This window comes from Podarcis erhardii (genome assembly GCF_964252035.2).
Source record: "Podarcis erhardii genome assembly, chromosome: 6".
NCBI classification, from domain to species: Eukaryota; Metazoa; Chordata; class Lepidosauria; order Squamata; family Lacertidae; genus Podarcis; species Podarcis erhardii.
In genome coordinates this window covers 89,795,812-89,812,608 of record NC_138510.1, presented here as the reverse complement: position 1 = coordinate 89,812,608, position 16,797 = coordinate 89,795,812, and the positions used below count along the sequence as shown (strand labels likewise).

At 41.7% G+C, this 16,797-nt stretch overlaps 2 protein-coding genes across 3 annotated transcripts in view; one reads left to right on the top strand and one right to left on the bottom strand.

The window, feature by feature from the left end:
- NOS1AP (nitric oxide synthase 1 adaptor protein) overlaps window positions 1–16,797 on the top strand; it is a 226,750-nt gene that overhangs the window by 100,350 nt on the left and 109,603 nt on the right. The gene's annotated exons all lie outside the window — the stretch shown is intronic.
- The window catches only part of EDEM3 (ER degradation enhancing alpha-mannosidase like protein 3), a 37,495-nt gene that overhangs the window by 14,473 nt on the left and 6,225 nt on the right, over window positions 1–16,797 (bottom strand). For both annotated transcript variants that reach the window (XM_081865798.1, XM_081865799.1), the window contains exons 3-12: window positions 13,374–13,474; window positions 11,580–11,619; window positions 10,616–10,728; window positions 9,036–9,189; window positions 7,938–8,072; window positions 6,057–6,162; window positions 5,032–5,129; window positions 3,487–3,612; window positions 1,440–1,523; window positions 71–154 (exon numbers count right to left, since the gene is read on the bottom strand). In XM_081865798.1, the coding sequence (XP_081721924.1) occupies window positions 71–154; window positions 1,440–1,523; window positions 3,487–3,612; window positions 5,032–5,129; window positions 6,057–6,162; window positions 7,938–8,072; window positions 9,036–9,189; window positions 10,616–10,728; window positions 11,580–11,619; window positions 13,374–13,474 (1,041 nt within the window). The remainder of the gene's footprint in view (window positions 1–70; window positions 155–1,439; window positions 1,524–3,486; window positions 3,613–5,031; window positions 5,130–6,056; window positions 6,163–7,937; window positions 8,073–9,035; window positions 9,190–10,615; window positions 10,729–11,579; window positions 11,620–13,373; window positions 13,475–16,797) is intronic.

The following is a 16,797-nucleotide window of genomic DNA, read 5'->3' as shown; positions in this document are numbered from 1 at the left end:
ACATTTTCAATTCCTTTCCTAAGATTATCAAGGATTTAAGACACCTTGAATTGGAAGAACGAAATCTTACTTTATACAAGAAATAGGTACTCTCTGCAAATTCTGGCCTTAAAGGATGTTGAGCCCAATGAACCCGGAAGTCTGTTGTGAAAGCCTGAAGGAGAAAAGAAGACATAGGGAAATACTAAACTGTACAGTACTTTGGTCACAGATGCTATTATTATTATTATTATTATACCACACTTCATCCAAAGACTGAAGGGCAGTTCACAACATAAAAATACAAAATGAGAACATAAAATACATAATAAAAACAAGAACAGAACAAAAGCAATAACCCCACCCCCACCCACAAACACACTGAAAAGGACAGAGAATGTTAATCAGCCAAAGACCTGGTAAAAAAGAAACATTTTGCCTGCTGCCTAAAAACTTATCAAACAGTCCCTGTTAGCCAGGCAGGCAGGCATTTTCCTTTGCGGTCCTCACCTGTAAAATGAGGAGTAATCATCTACAGCACAAGGGTTTTGTGTGGATGAAAATAGCATTCCCAATATGTTAGGTGCTATTTTATTATTCCCCTGTTACAGATTAGCTATCAAGAGAAGTTTGCAAAGTTCACTCAAACATGACAACTCTATGCTAGGCCAAGGTCTCCCAGGCTCTCGTCTGACATGATCCACTGGGTCACAATCTCAGATACAGGGAAAGGAAAAAGACCAAGATATAGGGTAGCATCCAGTTAGTCCTATTCTGAGTAGATTGATGGACTTTAAATATGTAATAATAATAATAATTTATTATTTGTACCCCGCCCATCTGGCTGGGTTTCCCCAGCCACTCTGGGCGGCTTCCATAAAAACCAGAAATACACTAATTATTTCCAATTATTTCCAATTATTAATTATGTCCAATTATTTCAAAGGAAATACTCAATATGACTTAGTTGGATACCTCTCACAAAACTAGATTCGAAAGTAAATGAGTTGTGCACATATGGCAAAGCTTTTCACTGTATGAGTGTGATGTAGTGGATAAAATGGTTAAGAGCTGAATATCTGGGTTTGAATCACTGTCACACTGACACATTAGCCAAACCCTGGCATTTTGTTTGGAAAGAACCAGGAGTGCTGGTTCGGATGAGACACTAAACCAGTCTCTCCCCGTTCATGTGCAACCACTGTGTGAACAAATGAGCACAAATATGAAAAAAGGAATTGCAGGCAGATGTAGTGATGCATGGAAAGATCAAGGTCAACCATATGAGCAAGAAATTGACTAGCCTGCAGTTCCTACAGGAGGAACAGAAAGTTAAAAAAATATCAAAATATGCAAAGGGATGCTGATTAGTGAATGACTCATCAGTTAAATAGAAATCAACATCTCCCCTTTCCCAGTATTATTACTATCCCCACAATGATACAAGCCAACCGCCTTACCTCTGGAAGAAAGTTATGCTTTTTTATCACCTGATACAGCATCTCGTGAGTTTCTATAGCTGGCCTGATATCACCTTTCAAGACCTATAATCCAAACAGATAGTACTAATGTAAGGCCATTTAGATATGCCCCTTTCCTGTCAGATAATGACCAATTCCATATCTCCCACCACCTGCCCCCAGCCCATGGTTATTTCTTTTTCTTACACAGGCCACGGCGTAAGACAAGGAAACATGAGACAGCAGAATGGCACTTGGTTAATTAAGCAAAAGACAGAATAATCATATGTACACATGTGCTGAAACCAGTGATTAACATATACCGTATTTTTCGCTCTATCGGACGCACTTTTTCCCCTTCAAAAATGAAGGGGAAATGTGTGTGCGTCCTATGGAGCGAAGACGCCATAGCACCGCGGCCCTCTCCCGGCTGGAGAGGTGACGCGGGGCTATGGCAGGAGCCTCTACAGCCACGCGTCACCTCTCCAGCCGGGAGAGCGCGCACGGGGCAAAAGAAGCCATAGCCCCGCGACCCTCTCCCAGCTGGAGAGGTGATGCGCGGCTATGGCAGGAGCCTCTCCGCTGCGCCTTTCCGCTGCTCCCTGACCTGCTCTTTGGGGCTGGTGGTGGGCTTCCCCTGCCAGCCCCAAAGAACAGGTCGAAAGGAACCTGAAGCCTGGAGAGTGAGAGGGGTCGGTGCACACCGACCCCTCTCGCTCTCCAGGCTTCCAAGGTAGCCGCCTGAACGGCACCTTGTTTTAGAGCGGGAAAACAAGAGGGGGAAAATTCTCCCCCTCTCTGCGCAGCGCCTCCTGCCGCTTCACTGAAGGGGCACTGGGCAGAGAGGGGGAGAATTATTTTTTTCTTGTTCTCCCCCCTTCTAAAACAAGGTGCGTCCTATTGTCCGGTGCGTCCTATGGTGCGAAAAATACGGTATTTGGTTTGGTATGTCAGGTTGGCCATATGTTTATATTCTTAGCATTAAAGTTATTAGCTCAAATTTAGGTACTGCTTTGATAAAGTTGCTTTCTGGATATCTTAGATGCCAAACCAGATATTTCCAAGAGTACTCGCGTATAGAGGAATTAAACAATGTTTATGTAATCATATTCCTAATGCATTCCCAGCCACAGAAATTTCTACTCCAAAATGATGGGGGTGGGGACAGGAAAATTCTCTGAAACCTTGCAAAAGGCAAATAAGGAAGGAAAATGTGCTCTCTTATTTGTGCAATCTCTCCTTCCTCTTCCCCCTCCCACCATGGTTTTTGGCAAAATGGCTGCTGCAGACTAGCAAAACACAAAAAAGTAAGGCTTGTTTAAGGCTGTTTATTTGTCTGCAGTACCATAAGCCGGACCAAATTTAGAAGCTACCGTTTATAGAGGAAGGAAAGGAAGATTTACCAATAAAGATCAAAATACTGAGAGAATATTCTAGTCAAGAAAAAAATAATTTTGGAACACTGTGTATTAGAGGCAAGAGAAGGAAGTAGCAGCTAATAACATAAAAGAAAGAATTTAAGGATGTATAACAAAATATCAACAAAACTCCTTTAAAATGTGACAGCTGGGCATTTGTTGGGCTATTAGTAAGTAAGCATTATTGTACCAAAGGCCATGACAAAACCATTAGAGCTGTTGCTCTAACGATACTATGAGCCTATTTTAGATGTTTGATATGCTTTATATAATATAGACATGAGAAAGATATGCTCCAGGTTAGTGGGATACAAAAGAAATTTAATTTTACAAAAATCTGATTTTATTTGCAGAACACAGCCACCAAGTGTTGACTGCACAATGCTAACACGGCTAGAGACAGCAATTGTAAAAGATTATTCTTCCCCACCGGATGACTACTTTTCCATGACATCATATTTCAAGTTCAAAAGCTTACACCAACCATTCTTTGCTATTTTTTTTCCAATTACAGCGTCCTGAACATTTATAGAGCTTTGAAAACAAATACTTCTCACACTCAACCCCACAACTAAATAGTCATCATTGGACAGAAAAGTTAAATGCTACTGCTCCTCTGATAAACCTACCTGCAAACCAGGGAAAAAGGCTAGTAGGGAGTCCATCCAGGTCCGAGCATTAAGCATTGGTTTGTGTATGTGCACATCAAGTAGGAGAGGTGGTTGGCTAATGTATCTCATTATGGCATCATAATGCTGCAAAACATCAGACCCTGGTGAGCCCACATTCATTTTTCATACCAAATTCATTTGCAAAGTTGAGATCTAAACACACTAAATTGTATGTTGCACTCGCCTCTCCTTAACGTCATGCAAAACAGCTGAGATGACACCGAACCACACAAGAGAATAAAGGTAAAGGGACCCCTGACCATTAGGTCCAGTCGTGGACGACTCTGGGGTTGTGGCGCTCATCTCGCTTTACTGGCCGAGGGAGCCAGCGTACAGCTTCCGTGTCATGTGGCCAGTATGACTAAGCCACTTCTGGCGAACCAGAGCAGCGCACAGAAAAGCCGTTTACCTTCCCGCCAGAGCGGTACCTATTTATCTACTTGCACTTTGACGTGCTTTCAAACTGCTAGGTTGGCAGGAGCAGGGACCGAACAACGAGAGCTCACCTCGTGGCGGGGATTTGAACTGCCGACCTTCTGATTGGCAAGCCCTAGGCTCTGTGGTTTAAACCACAGCGTCACCCGCGTCCCTGAGTAAGTCATACAGGCTTCCTAATCAAGAAGAGTCCAGCTGAGAAAGGATGTTAGGAAAGACTCGTGCAACTGGCCGCAACAGCAAGGGGTGCAATTTCTGCCACGCTTGGCTTAACGTTGGATAATTTTTGTGAAGTGCATTCGTTAAATGAAATTAAACAGGCAGGAAGGCTGGAGGGGTGTCATTCCAGGAATTTCTTGTTCCTCTTTGAATGATTTAAAGCTTGAGCTCCCACAGCCCTGCCATATAACAAAATTGCTAAATATCACACAGATTAATTGTTTTACCCTCCCTTCATGTTTGAGCCGGATTGTGACACATAAGCTCCTCTGCCTTTAGCACATTGCTGCTCCGTAAATTCCCTCAATCTTTTAGTCAGGGTGACATCCAGATTTAAGCTATACATCTGATGCTGGAATTTGTTTAGGTATTTTAAAGTTGATGCATCAAGAGTTCATGTAAGGAGGCTAGCAGCCTTTCACCTGAAAAGGGTTTTACCCAGGGAGATTAGCTTTAATAAAAAGCAACACAGTCCAGTCTTCATGTTTCGCAAATATATTGCATCGTGTTTGTTCATAAAATTTACATTTCCAACTCACAAATGTAGCCAATATTTCACTACTAAGCCACTTTGAATAGGGATACTCAATTAAATTCAAGGGGAATCCTTTTACAAACCCTTCCTGTAGATTTATTCATGTGTGGAGCCAGATGGACTTTTATGGCAAGCAGATACATTGACCAGTGGTCGCTTCTTAGGATATGCTATGGTACCATGGCAAAAAATATTTTCTGGCTCTGTAATAATACATTACTGAGGGAAGAAGTACAACCAAGGCTGCAAGGAGCCATACAACTCATTATACCTCATGAAATGCACAACCCCTGAATTTCATGCAAGAGACTTACCGTGTTAAATCTTTCCAGAAAACTGTCATCTCCAAGCAAGACGTAAGCCTTTAATAAATATTCGTAATATGAATCTATACCTGCTCCAACACCACTATCTAGGAAAAAGATGAAAAACCTGTTATATATTTAAGATTGACCTTACAACTAGTTTTCATTCCTGCGAAAGAAGCCCCTGTTAAAGAGTTTGGGCAGGAGTACAGCCAAGAAACAAATGAAGAAGCTGTGAGAAGCTGCACTCAGCACAATGCAATATTTTCTGTTTTATTTCTTAAAATCCACATGGATCAGGGGGTGGGTAGTCTTTGCCACCCTGATGGGCACCTTCCAGCTTGCCAGCTCTTCAAGGGCTATGTATCAGCAAATACACACAGGTAGGTGCAGCTAAAAAGGTTCTGCCCTGGTTCTACCACACATGCACAACACATTCATTCATTCATTCATTCAATCAGTCATTCAGTCATTCATTTGTTCCTTCATTCACATCCCACATTCATTCCCATCCCTGTGCTGGACCGAGAGCAAAGGTTTAGCCCTCTCCTTGGCTGCAGTGGGACTATTTCCCCACCATTGCCGGGTGTGGAGAAGGCGGCCAGCACTCTGACAGGGAAGATGATGGGGACTGGCAGTTCACTTCACACAGCTTCGCAGGCCTGATCCAGGCCACAGTGTAGTTTAAGGAAATACTTTTCTAGCATTCTGTTCATCTGCATAAAACACTTCTATCAATTCCTTTTATTTGCTCTTCTACTTGCAGGAATGTTTGCCCTTCTTTAGGTAAAGATGGTTGAACCAAATAAGACTAAGGGGAGCAGCCATAAGCAGCTCATCTTATTTATAGCCCATACATTTAAAAGGTTAACCACTCATTCATTAGGTTGCAGCCTGACAAATCCTAGGTCTCTCATGTCAGGGTCAAGAATACAGGCCTCCCCAGCATGAAAGAGGTCCAATACTGCATATGTGCTTTGCAAATTCCCATTTCTGCATGAGCCACAAGGGCACACAGTTGCAAAGTGCCATACCTTTGCGGACCCAATCACCCGTATGAATATTAATTGTGACTCCCACCAAGTTGCTGCTGCGTTGCCTTTTCTCCCAAAGAAAATCAAGAGCCTTCCGTGCATATTCCTGCAGCAAACAAAGTCAACATTTCCAGTTAAATGCTGTTTAAATACAATGGGGAAAATGGGGGGGGGGGAATCTGATGCAAACAACTGGTGTATCCATTCATTCCACATTTATAATTAGAGAGCTCTGAAGTATTTTGCATAGCTAAATTAAGGTACAAAGGAGTAAGTCAGACCCACTGATATCATGGAATTAGGTAACTTACCAATTGATTCCAATGAGTCTATGGAGAGCATAAATCATGGGTAGGCAAACTAAGGCCCAGGGGCCGGATCCGGCCCAATCGCCTTCTAAATCCGGCCCACAGACCATCTGGGAATCAGCGTGTTTTTACATGAGTAGAATGTGTCCTTTTACTTAAATTGCATCTCTGGGTTATTTGTGGGGCATAGGAATTTGTTCTTTTTTTTTTTTTCCAAAATATAGTCCGGCCCCCCACAAGGTCTGAGGGACAGTGGACTGGCCCCCTGCTGAAAAGGTTTGCTGACTTGGCATAGATTAACATAATCAATGTTAATCACCCAAAAGCAATTCTCTGCTTTCACAATTATTCCACTCCTTGCTGCCAATAATGGCTATTCATTCCTGATCCCACATATGTCAATGGAGATTCTATCCATCAACTGGAACGGCAGCCCTTCCAGTTTAAGAACCAGTCATTCTTTAAGACTAGAAGGAAATTACCAAAGTGCCAAATGCACAGCCTTTAGATGCTACCCTGTGTAAATTGCTACTGTCACAAGCAACTAGAAAATTGCCAAATTACAAGGCCGCCCTAAGACTCACATAATACCCAGATAGCAATAGATAGCAAACAATTCCACAAGCAAAGTTATTAACAATGTAAGGGGGAGGGGGAAGAGAGAGACTGAATAGCTTAAGGCAATTTGGGTATTATTTAGGAGAAATCTAAACTGGGGATTTTTGGTCCAGCGTTCAGTCTATTTTGGTACAGTAGAGCAAAGCTACAAGAATACTGGGATTGCTACTGTTGGGAATCAATATCAACAGCACACCATAAGAGAAAAAAACATTGGTTTCTTCCTTGATGCAAGTGCAATGCCCACCATAAATACAAACACATGCCAATAAATAGCAGCTTACGGTATACAAAGGTTTAACAATAAACTGCTGCTTATACAGTGGTACCTCGCAAGACGAATGCCTCGCAAGACGAAAAACGCGCAAGACGAAAGAGTTTTCCGTTTTTTGAGTCGTTCCGCAAGACAAATTTCCCTATGGGCTTGCTTCGCAAGACGTAACGTCTTGCGAGTTCTTGCGAGTTTGTTTCCTTTTTCTGAAAGCCGCTAAGCCGCTAAGCCGTTAATAGCTGCTAAGCTGCTAAGCCGTTAATAGCCGCTAAGCCGCTAATAGCCGCTAAGCCGTTAATAGCCGTTAATAGCCGCTAATAGCCGTGCTTCGCAAGACGAAAAAACCGCAAGACGAAGAGACTCGCGGAACGGATTAATTTCGTCTTGCGAGGCACCACTGTACCATCGAGTTTATGCCAAGATGTTTACAATACTGATTAGAGTGCAACAAACAAGACACTGATAAGAAAATATACATTACAGAGCAATCCAAGTACAGAATTTCTGGAATATTTATCGCAAAGCCTCCAAATAGACAGAGAAACCATTTACTAAACTCCTATATCACAGATTTAGTTACCAATTCAGCAATAGATATACTGACACTGAAATGCTATAAAACACCACACTGACAGAAGTTATAAATTAAAAAAAGGAATGATGAATTATAACCCGTATTCAAACCTCAAATATTGATGCTCCTGTGAAGCGGCTCAGAGCAGCAAACTCCAAGATTAAGGTGCCTGCACAAGCCGTACAAGTGTCAGTCTCTGTTCCCGTTCGAGCTTCTGGACTCCTCACACCAAATTTTAAGTTAACCTAGAAGAACAGGCACCAAAACCGTTTACTGCTACAGTAGTAAATTAAGCAATCATTGACAGATAAAACGCAACTTATGAAAACTGCAAGAAAAACACGTTCCCTGAGTTCTGGATAGAGTTTAAAAGCAAAGTACCCGAGGCACCAGGAACAGCTGGTAAGCTGGCTTTCAGACAAATGTCAGAATTTGGTGCCATACATACACAAACAGACTTTATACAAAACAAAATAAAAAAATTCCTTCCAGTAGCACCTTAAAGACCAACTAAGTTAGTTCTAGGTATGAGCTTTCGTGTGACCTTTTTTGAGCTATTTGTTGACCTTTTTTGAGCTATTTTTATGGAAAATCAGCAAAAACAACACTGACAACATGGGTTGCCATAGATCCGCTTTTTCCTAGACATTTTGCCGATTTACACCCGGACACTGCTGCCACCTGCATGTAGCTATAATTGTTTCTGAAGTTTGCGGCAGCAGTTCCCAACACTGAAATCTCTGGTGCTTTGAGTTCAAGAACAGCTTGCCATTTAGATTGGAGAGAACAGCAAGTTCACAGTAAACTCTGGCAGCATTCCTGACTTCCAAGCATACAGCATGCTTGGAACAGAGAACTTGAAAATTAAAGGGCACAGGAGAGAAATGGTGGCAATTGTTTTAAATACGAAATAAGCTACAAACAGGATTAACTGGTATCGTACGCTTCTTAACAGATTTGCATCTTGCAATCAAGAGATATGAAAATATACCATGGGATAGTTCAGTCAGTAGAGCGTGAGACTCTTACTCTTAAGGTTGTGGGTTCAAACCCCACATTGGCAAGAGATTCCTGCATTGCAGAGGATTGGATTAGATGACCCTTGTGGTCCCTTCCAACACTACAATTCTAGGATTCTATGAGAATTTATATCTAAATCAACAAGAAACAAAATTATCAACTGCCCTCACAATACATTATATACTTACTCGTGGATATGGAAGACCGCTGGTGGTGTTAAAAGCTGGCAAAAGCTTGTAGCCCAACTGTTTTGCCATATGCAGAAGTTCTCCGTTGTACCATTGCATGTCTTCGCCCTTCTCTTTCAGCATGATTGCTACTGAGTGCCCACCTAAAAGACCTCTAAAAACACAGAAAGGACAACAATGAAATTCAGCACATAAAAATACCGAGCTCAAACATGGTATTGCTTAAGGGCTGGTGCCAAACTTTCAAGCATTAGCACTTTCTCAATGGGGGCTGGCATTGACCCCAGACATTACTGGAGCAGAGCAGAATAGCAAGTTGGGGAGTATGGATTACATCTCCCTGCAAACTGCTTCCTTAAACTGTGGTTAGCACATTTATTTCACATATTTATTACATTTCCCATTCCCTTCCAGGAGCTCAAGGTGGTGTACACGGTTGCCCACCCCCGTTTTATCTTCAGAACAATCCTGTGAGGTAGGTTAGGCTGAGAGACAGTGATTGACCCAAGATCAACAAGTGAACTTTGTGGCTGAGTGGGGATTCAAACCCCAGTCTCTTAGCTCATAAACCAACACCCTAACCATTACAAAACACGATCTGTATCAGTTCCAAATGTAAGTCGAGTAGCAGAAAATAAAGTCAACAGATCTAAATGCTCTTCACTTCTGGAGAAGACGTTTAAAATGGGGCTATGTATATACAGTTGTACCTCCGCTTATGTATCCCTCCGGTTACGTAAACTTCAGGATACGTAAGCGGCGAACATGGAAGTATATTTCTGGGTTCTTGCCGCACACGCATGCGCAGAAGGGCTCTACTGTCGCACGTGCATGAGCAGAAGTGGCCTCTCCAGTTGTGAAAACCTCAGGATCCGGCCAGACCTCTGGAACGGATCCCGTCTGCAACCGGAGCTACCACTATACTGCTATTCCACTGGAATGTAGAAATCATGCAAAATATGCAGTACAGAATGTAACTTCCTGAGAACTTAAGAAGAGCTCTGCCAGGTTAGACTAAAAGCCTAGATTAGTCCAGGATCCGGTTTCCTACAGTAACCAACAAGGTGTCTTTAAGAAAGCAGGACAGAAGGGCAAAAGCTCTCTCTCGCTGTTGTGCTCGAGCAACTTGCATTCAGAGGGCTGTTGCTTCTGGGCATAGAGGCAACATTTATCCATTGCTAGTTGTATCTTACATGAGTCTGTCTAATCCCCCTTTAAAGCCATCCAAATCTTAGGCCATCTCAGCTTTTAGGTCTTTAACTTATCTAGTCCTTATGCAAACATTTCCCACAAGTATGGGGAAATGCCCACGGTATATATTATTTCAGCTATCAAACTTTCACCAAAGGACACTTCTAAGGATTTGAGCATGCAAGGTTGCAGCTAAGTGGAGATGAATGCAGGAAAAGCTAGAACTAAAACTTTTGCTGCCTGTTTCTTAAGGTAACAGACGCACAATTTCTATTATTCTTAAACACTTATGGAACAGGCATATTCACCTCCAACTAAAAAGCAGCACAGAAAGTACCAGAACTCGACAAACTGAAATGTGGTTTGTTTTCCTCTGGCATCAAACTTACCCAAGGACTCTTATGTTAGTTTCAAACACTGATACTACAATGTCGTTGTCTAAATTAACATCTCTGATCACTTTTTTGACAGCCTCTTCAAACTCTTTGGTTTTATTTAACACCTGCAAAACAAAAATTAGCTGTAAACAATTTGATCCTCCCTGCTGTGAAACTTATTAATGAGGAGGTAATTACAGATATCCTCCCAAACTGGACAACTGACTTTTGGGCAGGTTTCAAACTTCCAGTATATTACACAAGACCTGTAAGATCGCTTGGATCTGGGGAAACTATACTCGTGGGAAATTGAACCTTACCTCCAGAGGTCAACTTATGTGGCTAAATAAACATATCAGGAATGTGGATGTTAGGCACATGATCAATTCATCATCCGATACATTCAACATACTGAGCTGGCAGCTCCACTCATATTTACCATGCCACTCACTGCTAAACCCACTTTCAGAAGTTTTGTAATGTCGCAATTAAGTGTGGGCTGAATTGCAAGGTGGGTGTAGGGAGATGGGAAATTAATCACACTTATTTCAAAAGCACCCACAGTTCCTCCTGAGTCATCCAAGTCTGTGAGGGCAAAAAGAAATAGAATGTGCAAAAGAAGCAAGGAGGTGATACAAGCAGGAAGAGATCAAGTACAAGTTGACAGGAGAGGGATAAGTTCAAAAGAGTTCCTGGTATGGAAGAGGAGAATGCGATACAGAGCAAGCAGGCTGGTCGGGTCTCACAGTATTAAGAAATACTCTTGTATTCTCCAAGGCTGGTCCTAAGTCTGAGACTATCAGGGAACCACTTTTTATTTGCAATACAATGCGGAAACAGTTTTTCTTCATAATAATAAAGGTCTCTAAAGCCATCTGATTAAAGTAGACTTAAACCATAAGTTACACACACATCAAAGAATTTACTTCTAAAAAATGGAAGTGCAAGTATAACATTCAGAAGTGACCCAACTTACCACAAGAGTGTCCAAAGTATCAATCAGTGTCAGTGAAAACCTGAGTGGGGGAGAAGCAAGCACAAGAACACATTAGAACCCAGTACACTTTATCTGTAGCAACAGCAAAACATCCAAAAAACAGTATGACACATTATTACTAACAAAGAAGACATCAGTTTGAATGGAGAAGTTCCGGTGCAAAGGAGCCAGAACTTCATTGTGCATGTTTTGAGTGCGCAGGAGGAACAAAACTAGCGCTCTCTTCATAGTCCTCAAACCTAGTGAAACAAGATGCTGTCTGCAATTCTTGTATTTTCTGTGTAGCTTCAAGGCCATTACACATTGGTACCTGCCCACTCCCAGACAAATGCTGCCACAGATGTCAGAACTCCACCATTTTCAGTATCCACTTTTTAGGCCAAATGTGCAAAAATTTACCACATATTTGGTGTATGGAATTTTATCCAAATAAGTACAATGGTACCTCTGGATGAGAATGGGATCCGTTCCGGAGCCCCGTTCGCATCCAGAAGTGAACGCAACCCGCGTGTGCGGGTTACGATTCGCCACTTCTGCGCATGTGCGTGACGTCATTTTGACCGTCTGCGCATGCATGAGCGACAAAACCCAGAAGTAATGCACTCCGTTACTTCTGGGTCGCTGCAGCATGCAACCCAAAAATACTTACCCTGATGCTATTTCAACATGAGGTATGACTGTACAGTGGTGCCCCGCAAGACGAATGCCTCGCAAGATGAAAAACTCGCTAGACGAAAGGGTTTTCCATTTTTCGAGGCGCTTCGCAAGACGAATTTCCCTATGGGCTTGCTTCGCAAGACGAAAACGTCTTGCGAGTTTTTTCCCTCCCCCCGCTTTTTCTAAGCCGCTAAGCCGCTAATAGTGCTAATCCGCTAAGCCGCTAATAGGGGTGCTTCGCAAGACGAAAAAACCGCAAGACGGAGAGACTCGCGGAACGGATTAATTTCATCTTGCGAGGCACCACTGTACTACAAAGGAAGTAAGGTAAAAAGGTAAAGGACCCCTGAATGGTTATGTCCAGACATAGGCGACTCTGGGGTTGCAGCACTCAACTTGCTTTCATGCCGAGGGAGCTGGCGTTTGTCCGCAGACAGCTTTCCAGGTCATGTGGCCAGCAGGACTAAACCGCTTCTGGCACAAAGGAACACTGTGACGGAAACCAGAGCACAAGGAAACACCGTTTACCTTCTTGCCACAGCAGCACCTATTTATCTGCTTGCACTGGTGTGCTTTTGAACTGCTAGGTTGGCAGGAGCTGGGAGAGAGCAACGAGAGCTCACTCCGTCGTGGGGATTCGAACCACCGACCTTCTGATTGGCAAGCCCAAGAGGCTCAGTGGTTTAGACCATAAAGGAAGTAACCAGCTGCAACTTATTCCAGCCATGAAGCAATATAGCTAGATGGAAGGAGGGAGTGGCATTGACTTATGGTTCCACAATACAAACTTTGCAAGCTGTGTGGCATGGGAGTAGAGCTTTGCTCTACTTTCCATAAAACCCTTAGTGTAAGCTAGAGCTTGTATGAACAAAAGCCTTATGTGTTTTTTTGTGGCAAAAAAGGACTGCATGGGCAGGGCCCACTTCCCAATGAAGATTCCATAAAGTGCCTGGGTCCAGGGGTTATTTCCACATTATTATATCCAAAGACTGTGGAAATGAATGCATTTGTCTGTGTGTTTCTTTATAAGGCATGTGGGGCTGTGTTTCTACAGCACCGAACCTGAAACAAGATTTTTGCTGTTTCACCGAACTAAAATTATTTCAAAGTACTAACTTTCCCAAGGCATCATCCACATCTCCACGACTTGGTTCTTGACCACGAACTCTTCCACGGCAAGTTAAAGGCATGAGCTCGTCGGCTGGGTAGGCATGTTCCTGTTTAATGCAAAAAAGTGCAAAGAGTATGCTGAAATTTGGGGTACGTTGGTGGTTAGGGAACAACAAAATGGACATGATTCCTGAAACATACACATATAAACGTATGCAAGTATATGTGTATTGAATACAAAATATAAGTTACCCAAGCTATGGCCACTGTATTAACAATGAAGTTCTCCAAATAATCCAGATACTGACAGATGAGATCTCCAAGTTTGTATCTCATTTCATATTTCTTTGGAAGCAAATAGGAGCATTTGCACCTCCTCAGCATCACCCCATAGAAGTGTGGAAAATTCAACATTGGTTCAAGGTTACAAGCCCTGTGCAATTCTTTATAAAACCCCAATGGAAAACAACTATTTTTAAGCTGCAATCCTAACCCCATAGAACTCAGTGAAACATATATTCAACTAGACACGTATGGAATTGCACTGTTAACTACAGGCAGAAAGCTTCCTGTTATATACTGTGTTTAATAATGGGAACATCGGTTATATTTTGTTATGTAGCAGATTTACCTTCAAAACAAAACAAAATTAAAGCAGCAGTAAAAATCAGCACTTTATGGCAGCCTGCAGAACATGTCACTATCATACCATCTGATAAAGTACAAAACCCTAATCTTGTTTGCCAGGTTCGCAAACACAAGAAATACAATTCGTTTATTTAATACCCTGGTATACGTGGCAAATACATATCCTTTTGCCTTGAAAGCTTCCAGGATATGCCAAGTCATGCTTTCACATAACCCAAACATTTCATGCTACAAATGTAACAGAAAGCCACTGTTTCCCTGCAAAAAGTACAATCCCAGCTCACTATGGTGTTTCCCTTCCACAAGAGAGGTTCAGTTTTAAAGTCTACTGGAGGACATTTCCTAACACTTTATGTGCAACAGACTTTGTTTGTTTGTTGTGTTTCTATACTACCCTTCATTAGAGGATAATAAAGTGGTTTACAATATAAAAAACACAAAAACACATAACATAGTAACAAACAAAAACAACAACCTTCCAACACACAGTTTAAAAGGCCATGGAATTGTTTAATAATTAGGGTTCAAATCCGCACCATTGTCTCAAAGACTGCATTTTATTCCTAAACACGTAACAACAGAGCATCATTTATGTAAACTGTACATGAGTAAAACGCACTGTGTCTGTGTCAAGACAGCATAAAGCCAATACACAACAACCACAAACTATTAATAAGCTGCTATATGCACTTGTATTTCACACCAAGCAGTGTAAATTTGAATTCCATTGCTCCTTCTTAACAATAATCCCACACTCTAACTCAGATTCAGTACTTTGACCACTGTTGCTTATTGCCAAACTGGAGTGAACTATGTACAAGGAGATGGTATCAGCATTTAGGGAAACTGAGGTTTGCAAAAATATTTAGTAAAAAACATGGTTAGTAAAATCAGTGCCCACATAAAATTGACTGCTGAGACCATAAACTGGACAACCAGAGGGTTGTTTGTTTGTTTTTTGGAGGGGGTAGTGGAATGGAAGGACTGGAAAATGAAGCTTAAACACCATCTAAATGTCTAGAGAGGCGATTTTCTGGTTTATACAGAGGAATTATTTTTATGTGTCCCCAAGAACAGAAGCGAAAATTATCCATATAAATAAAAGGACAGAGCCATGAAGCAGCTGGGACGGGGCATCAGTGTGTGCATTCTATGCTCAGCAAACATGGTGTGACTGGAAACCTAAACAGTAGCGATTATCACTGCAACATTTTGTTGTTGCAGAGGCCCACTTGAACTAACTACATTGCTCCAAGTGCTTTTCATACACTGGATCAATAATGTTTACCATACCCCTGTAAGAAGATTACTATTGCCCTCACTGAACAGAGGCGTAATAAAAAGAATAGTGGCTTGTTCTAGCATGTGGAGAATTTGTGGGATGAGTGAGATTTCATCAGGAACTTGCTAGATCACAGAGCTTGCAGTCCTAGGTGCCTGTGCCATGCTATTTGTTATCAGAACATAAGGTAAAAATGTTATCAGAACATAAGGATACCTTATCAGAACATAACTTATGAAACTGCCCTTGTTAGCTAGGCAAACAGGTGTTTTCCCTTTGCCATAGTTCTCACCTGCAAAATGAGGATCATCTACATCACAAGGATCTTGAGGGGATAAAAATAGCATTCCTAATATGTTAAATACTCTGCTGGGTTTTTTAAAAACTGCTATTGGCATTCTTTATAAGTTTTATGTAGATTAGTCAATTCTCACATCTATTAACTGTAGAACAGTTAATAGATGTGAGACTTAGGTGTGTACAAGTAACTCTCAAGAGATAGCTATTTAAGCAGGTGCAAGTTGCCCTGAGGGATAGCTCAGTTGGTAGAGCAAGACTCTTAATCTCAGGGCTGTGGGTTCAAGCCCCACATTGGGCAAAGGATTCTTGCACTGCAGGACTAGATGATCCTCATGGTCGCGTCCAACAAGATGATTCTACGATCTATGATGTAAGTGGCGTCAAAAACCCTGCAGTAATCACACTATGACAAATTCACAAATTTGTTGTATTCTATGGCTGAATTTTGATAGCACACTAAATCATGGTTAATGCAAACCATAGCCCATCATTTGAACTTCCTAATATTTACAAACTAAGGTTTAACGCAGTTTCTCTGCGTTCATTTTCCTTCCAGCTGTGGAGCAACAGTCACTACTACAATTTAATTCAGATATCATGCCAAACTGTAAGGACATGCTGATCCATCTCAAACCATGTTTCCAATTTTAGTCTGCTAGCTAGTCTGTGAATACAGACATTACACCAATCCACAACTATGCTCTCTCAACCATGGTTTAGTGTAACAACTACATCAGGTGCATACGTACTTATAGCTGCAACATTACAGACCAAACTCAGAAGTAAATCCTATTAAGACTATGCAGGACCGCAACCATATCCTTGTTGCGATCAAGGTGTGTCACTTAGCAGCAACTGAACTTGCTTCCATATAGGATTAGAATTCAAGATTACAATCCTAAAAAATAAAATAATGAAATTCATCACCTATTGACCATATGTTTATACCTTATTTATCTCTCTCAGAATGGCCTGGTTCATACGTCACATTAAACCATAGTGTAAAACAAACTATGCTTCAATATGAACAAACAATATGTGGCTGCAAGATGCTGGCTGCAAGTCTGAATTGTTGAGTCATCTGAACCTAGGCTGCTCAACCACAGAAATCATAATTTGTTTTAAGCTATGGCTTAACATGATATGTGATACACTGAGTCAAGGTAGAAGAAAGCAATTATTTAAAAGTACATATAGTCA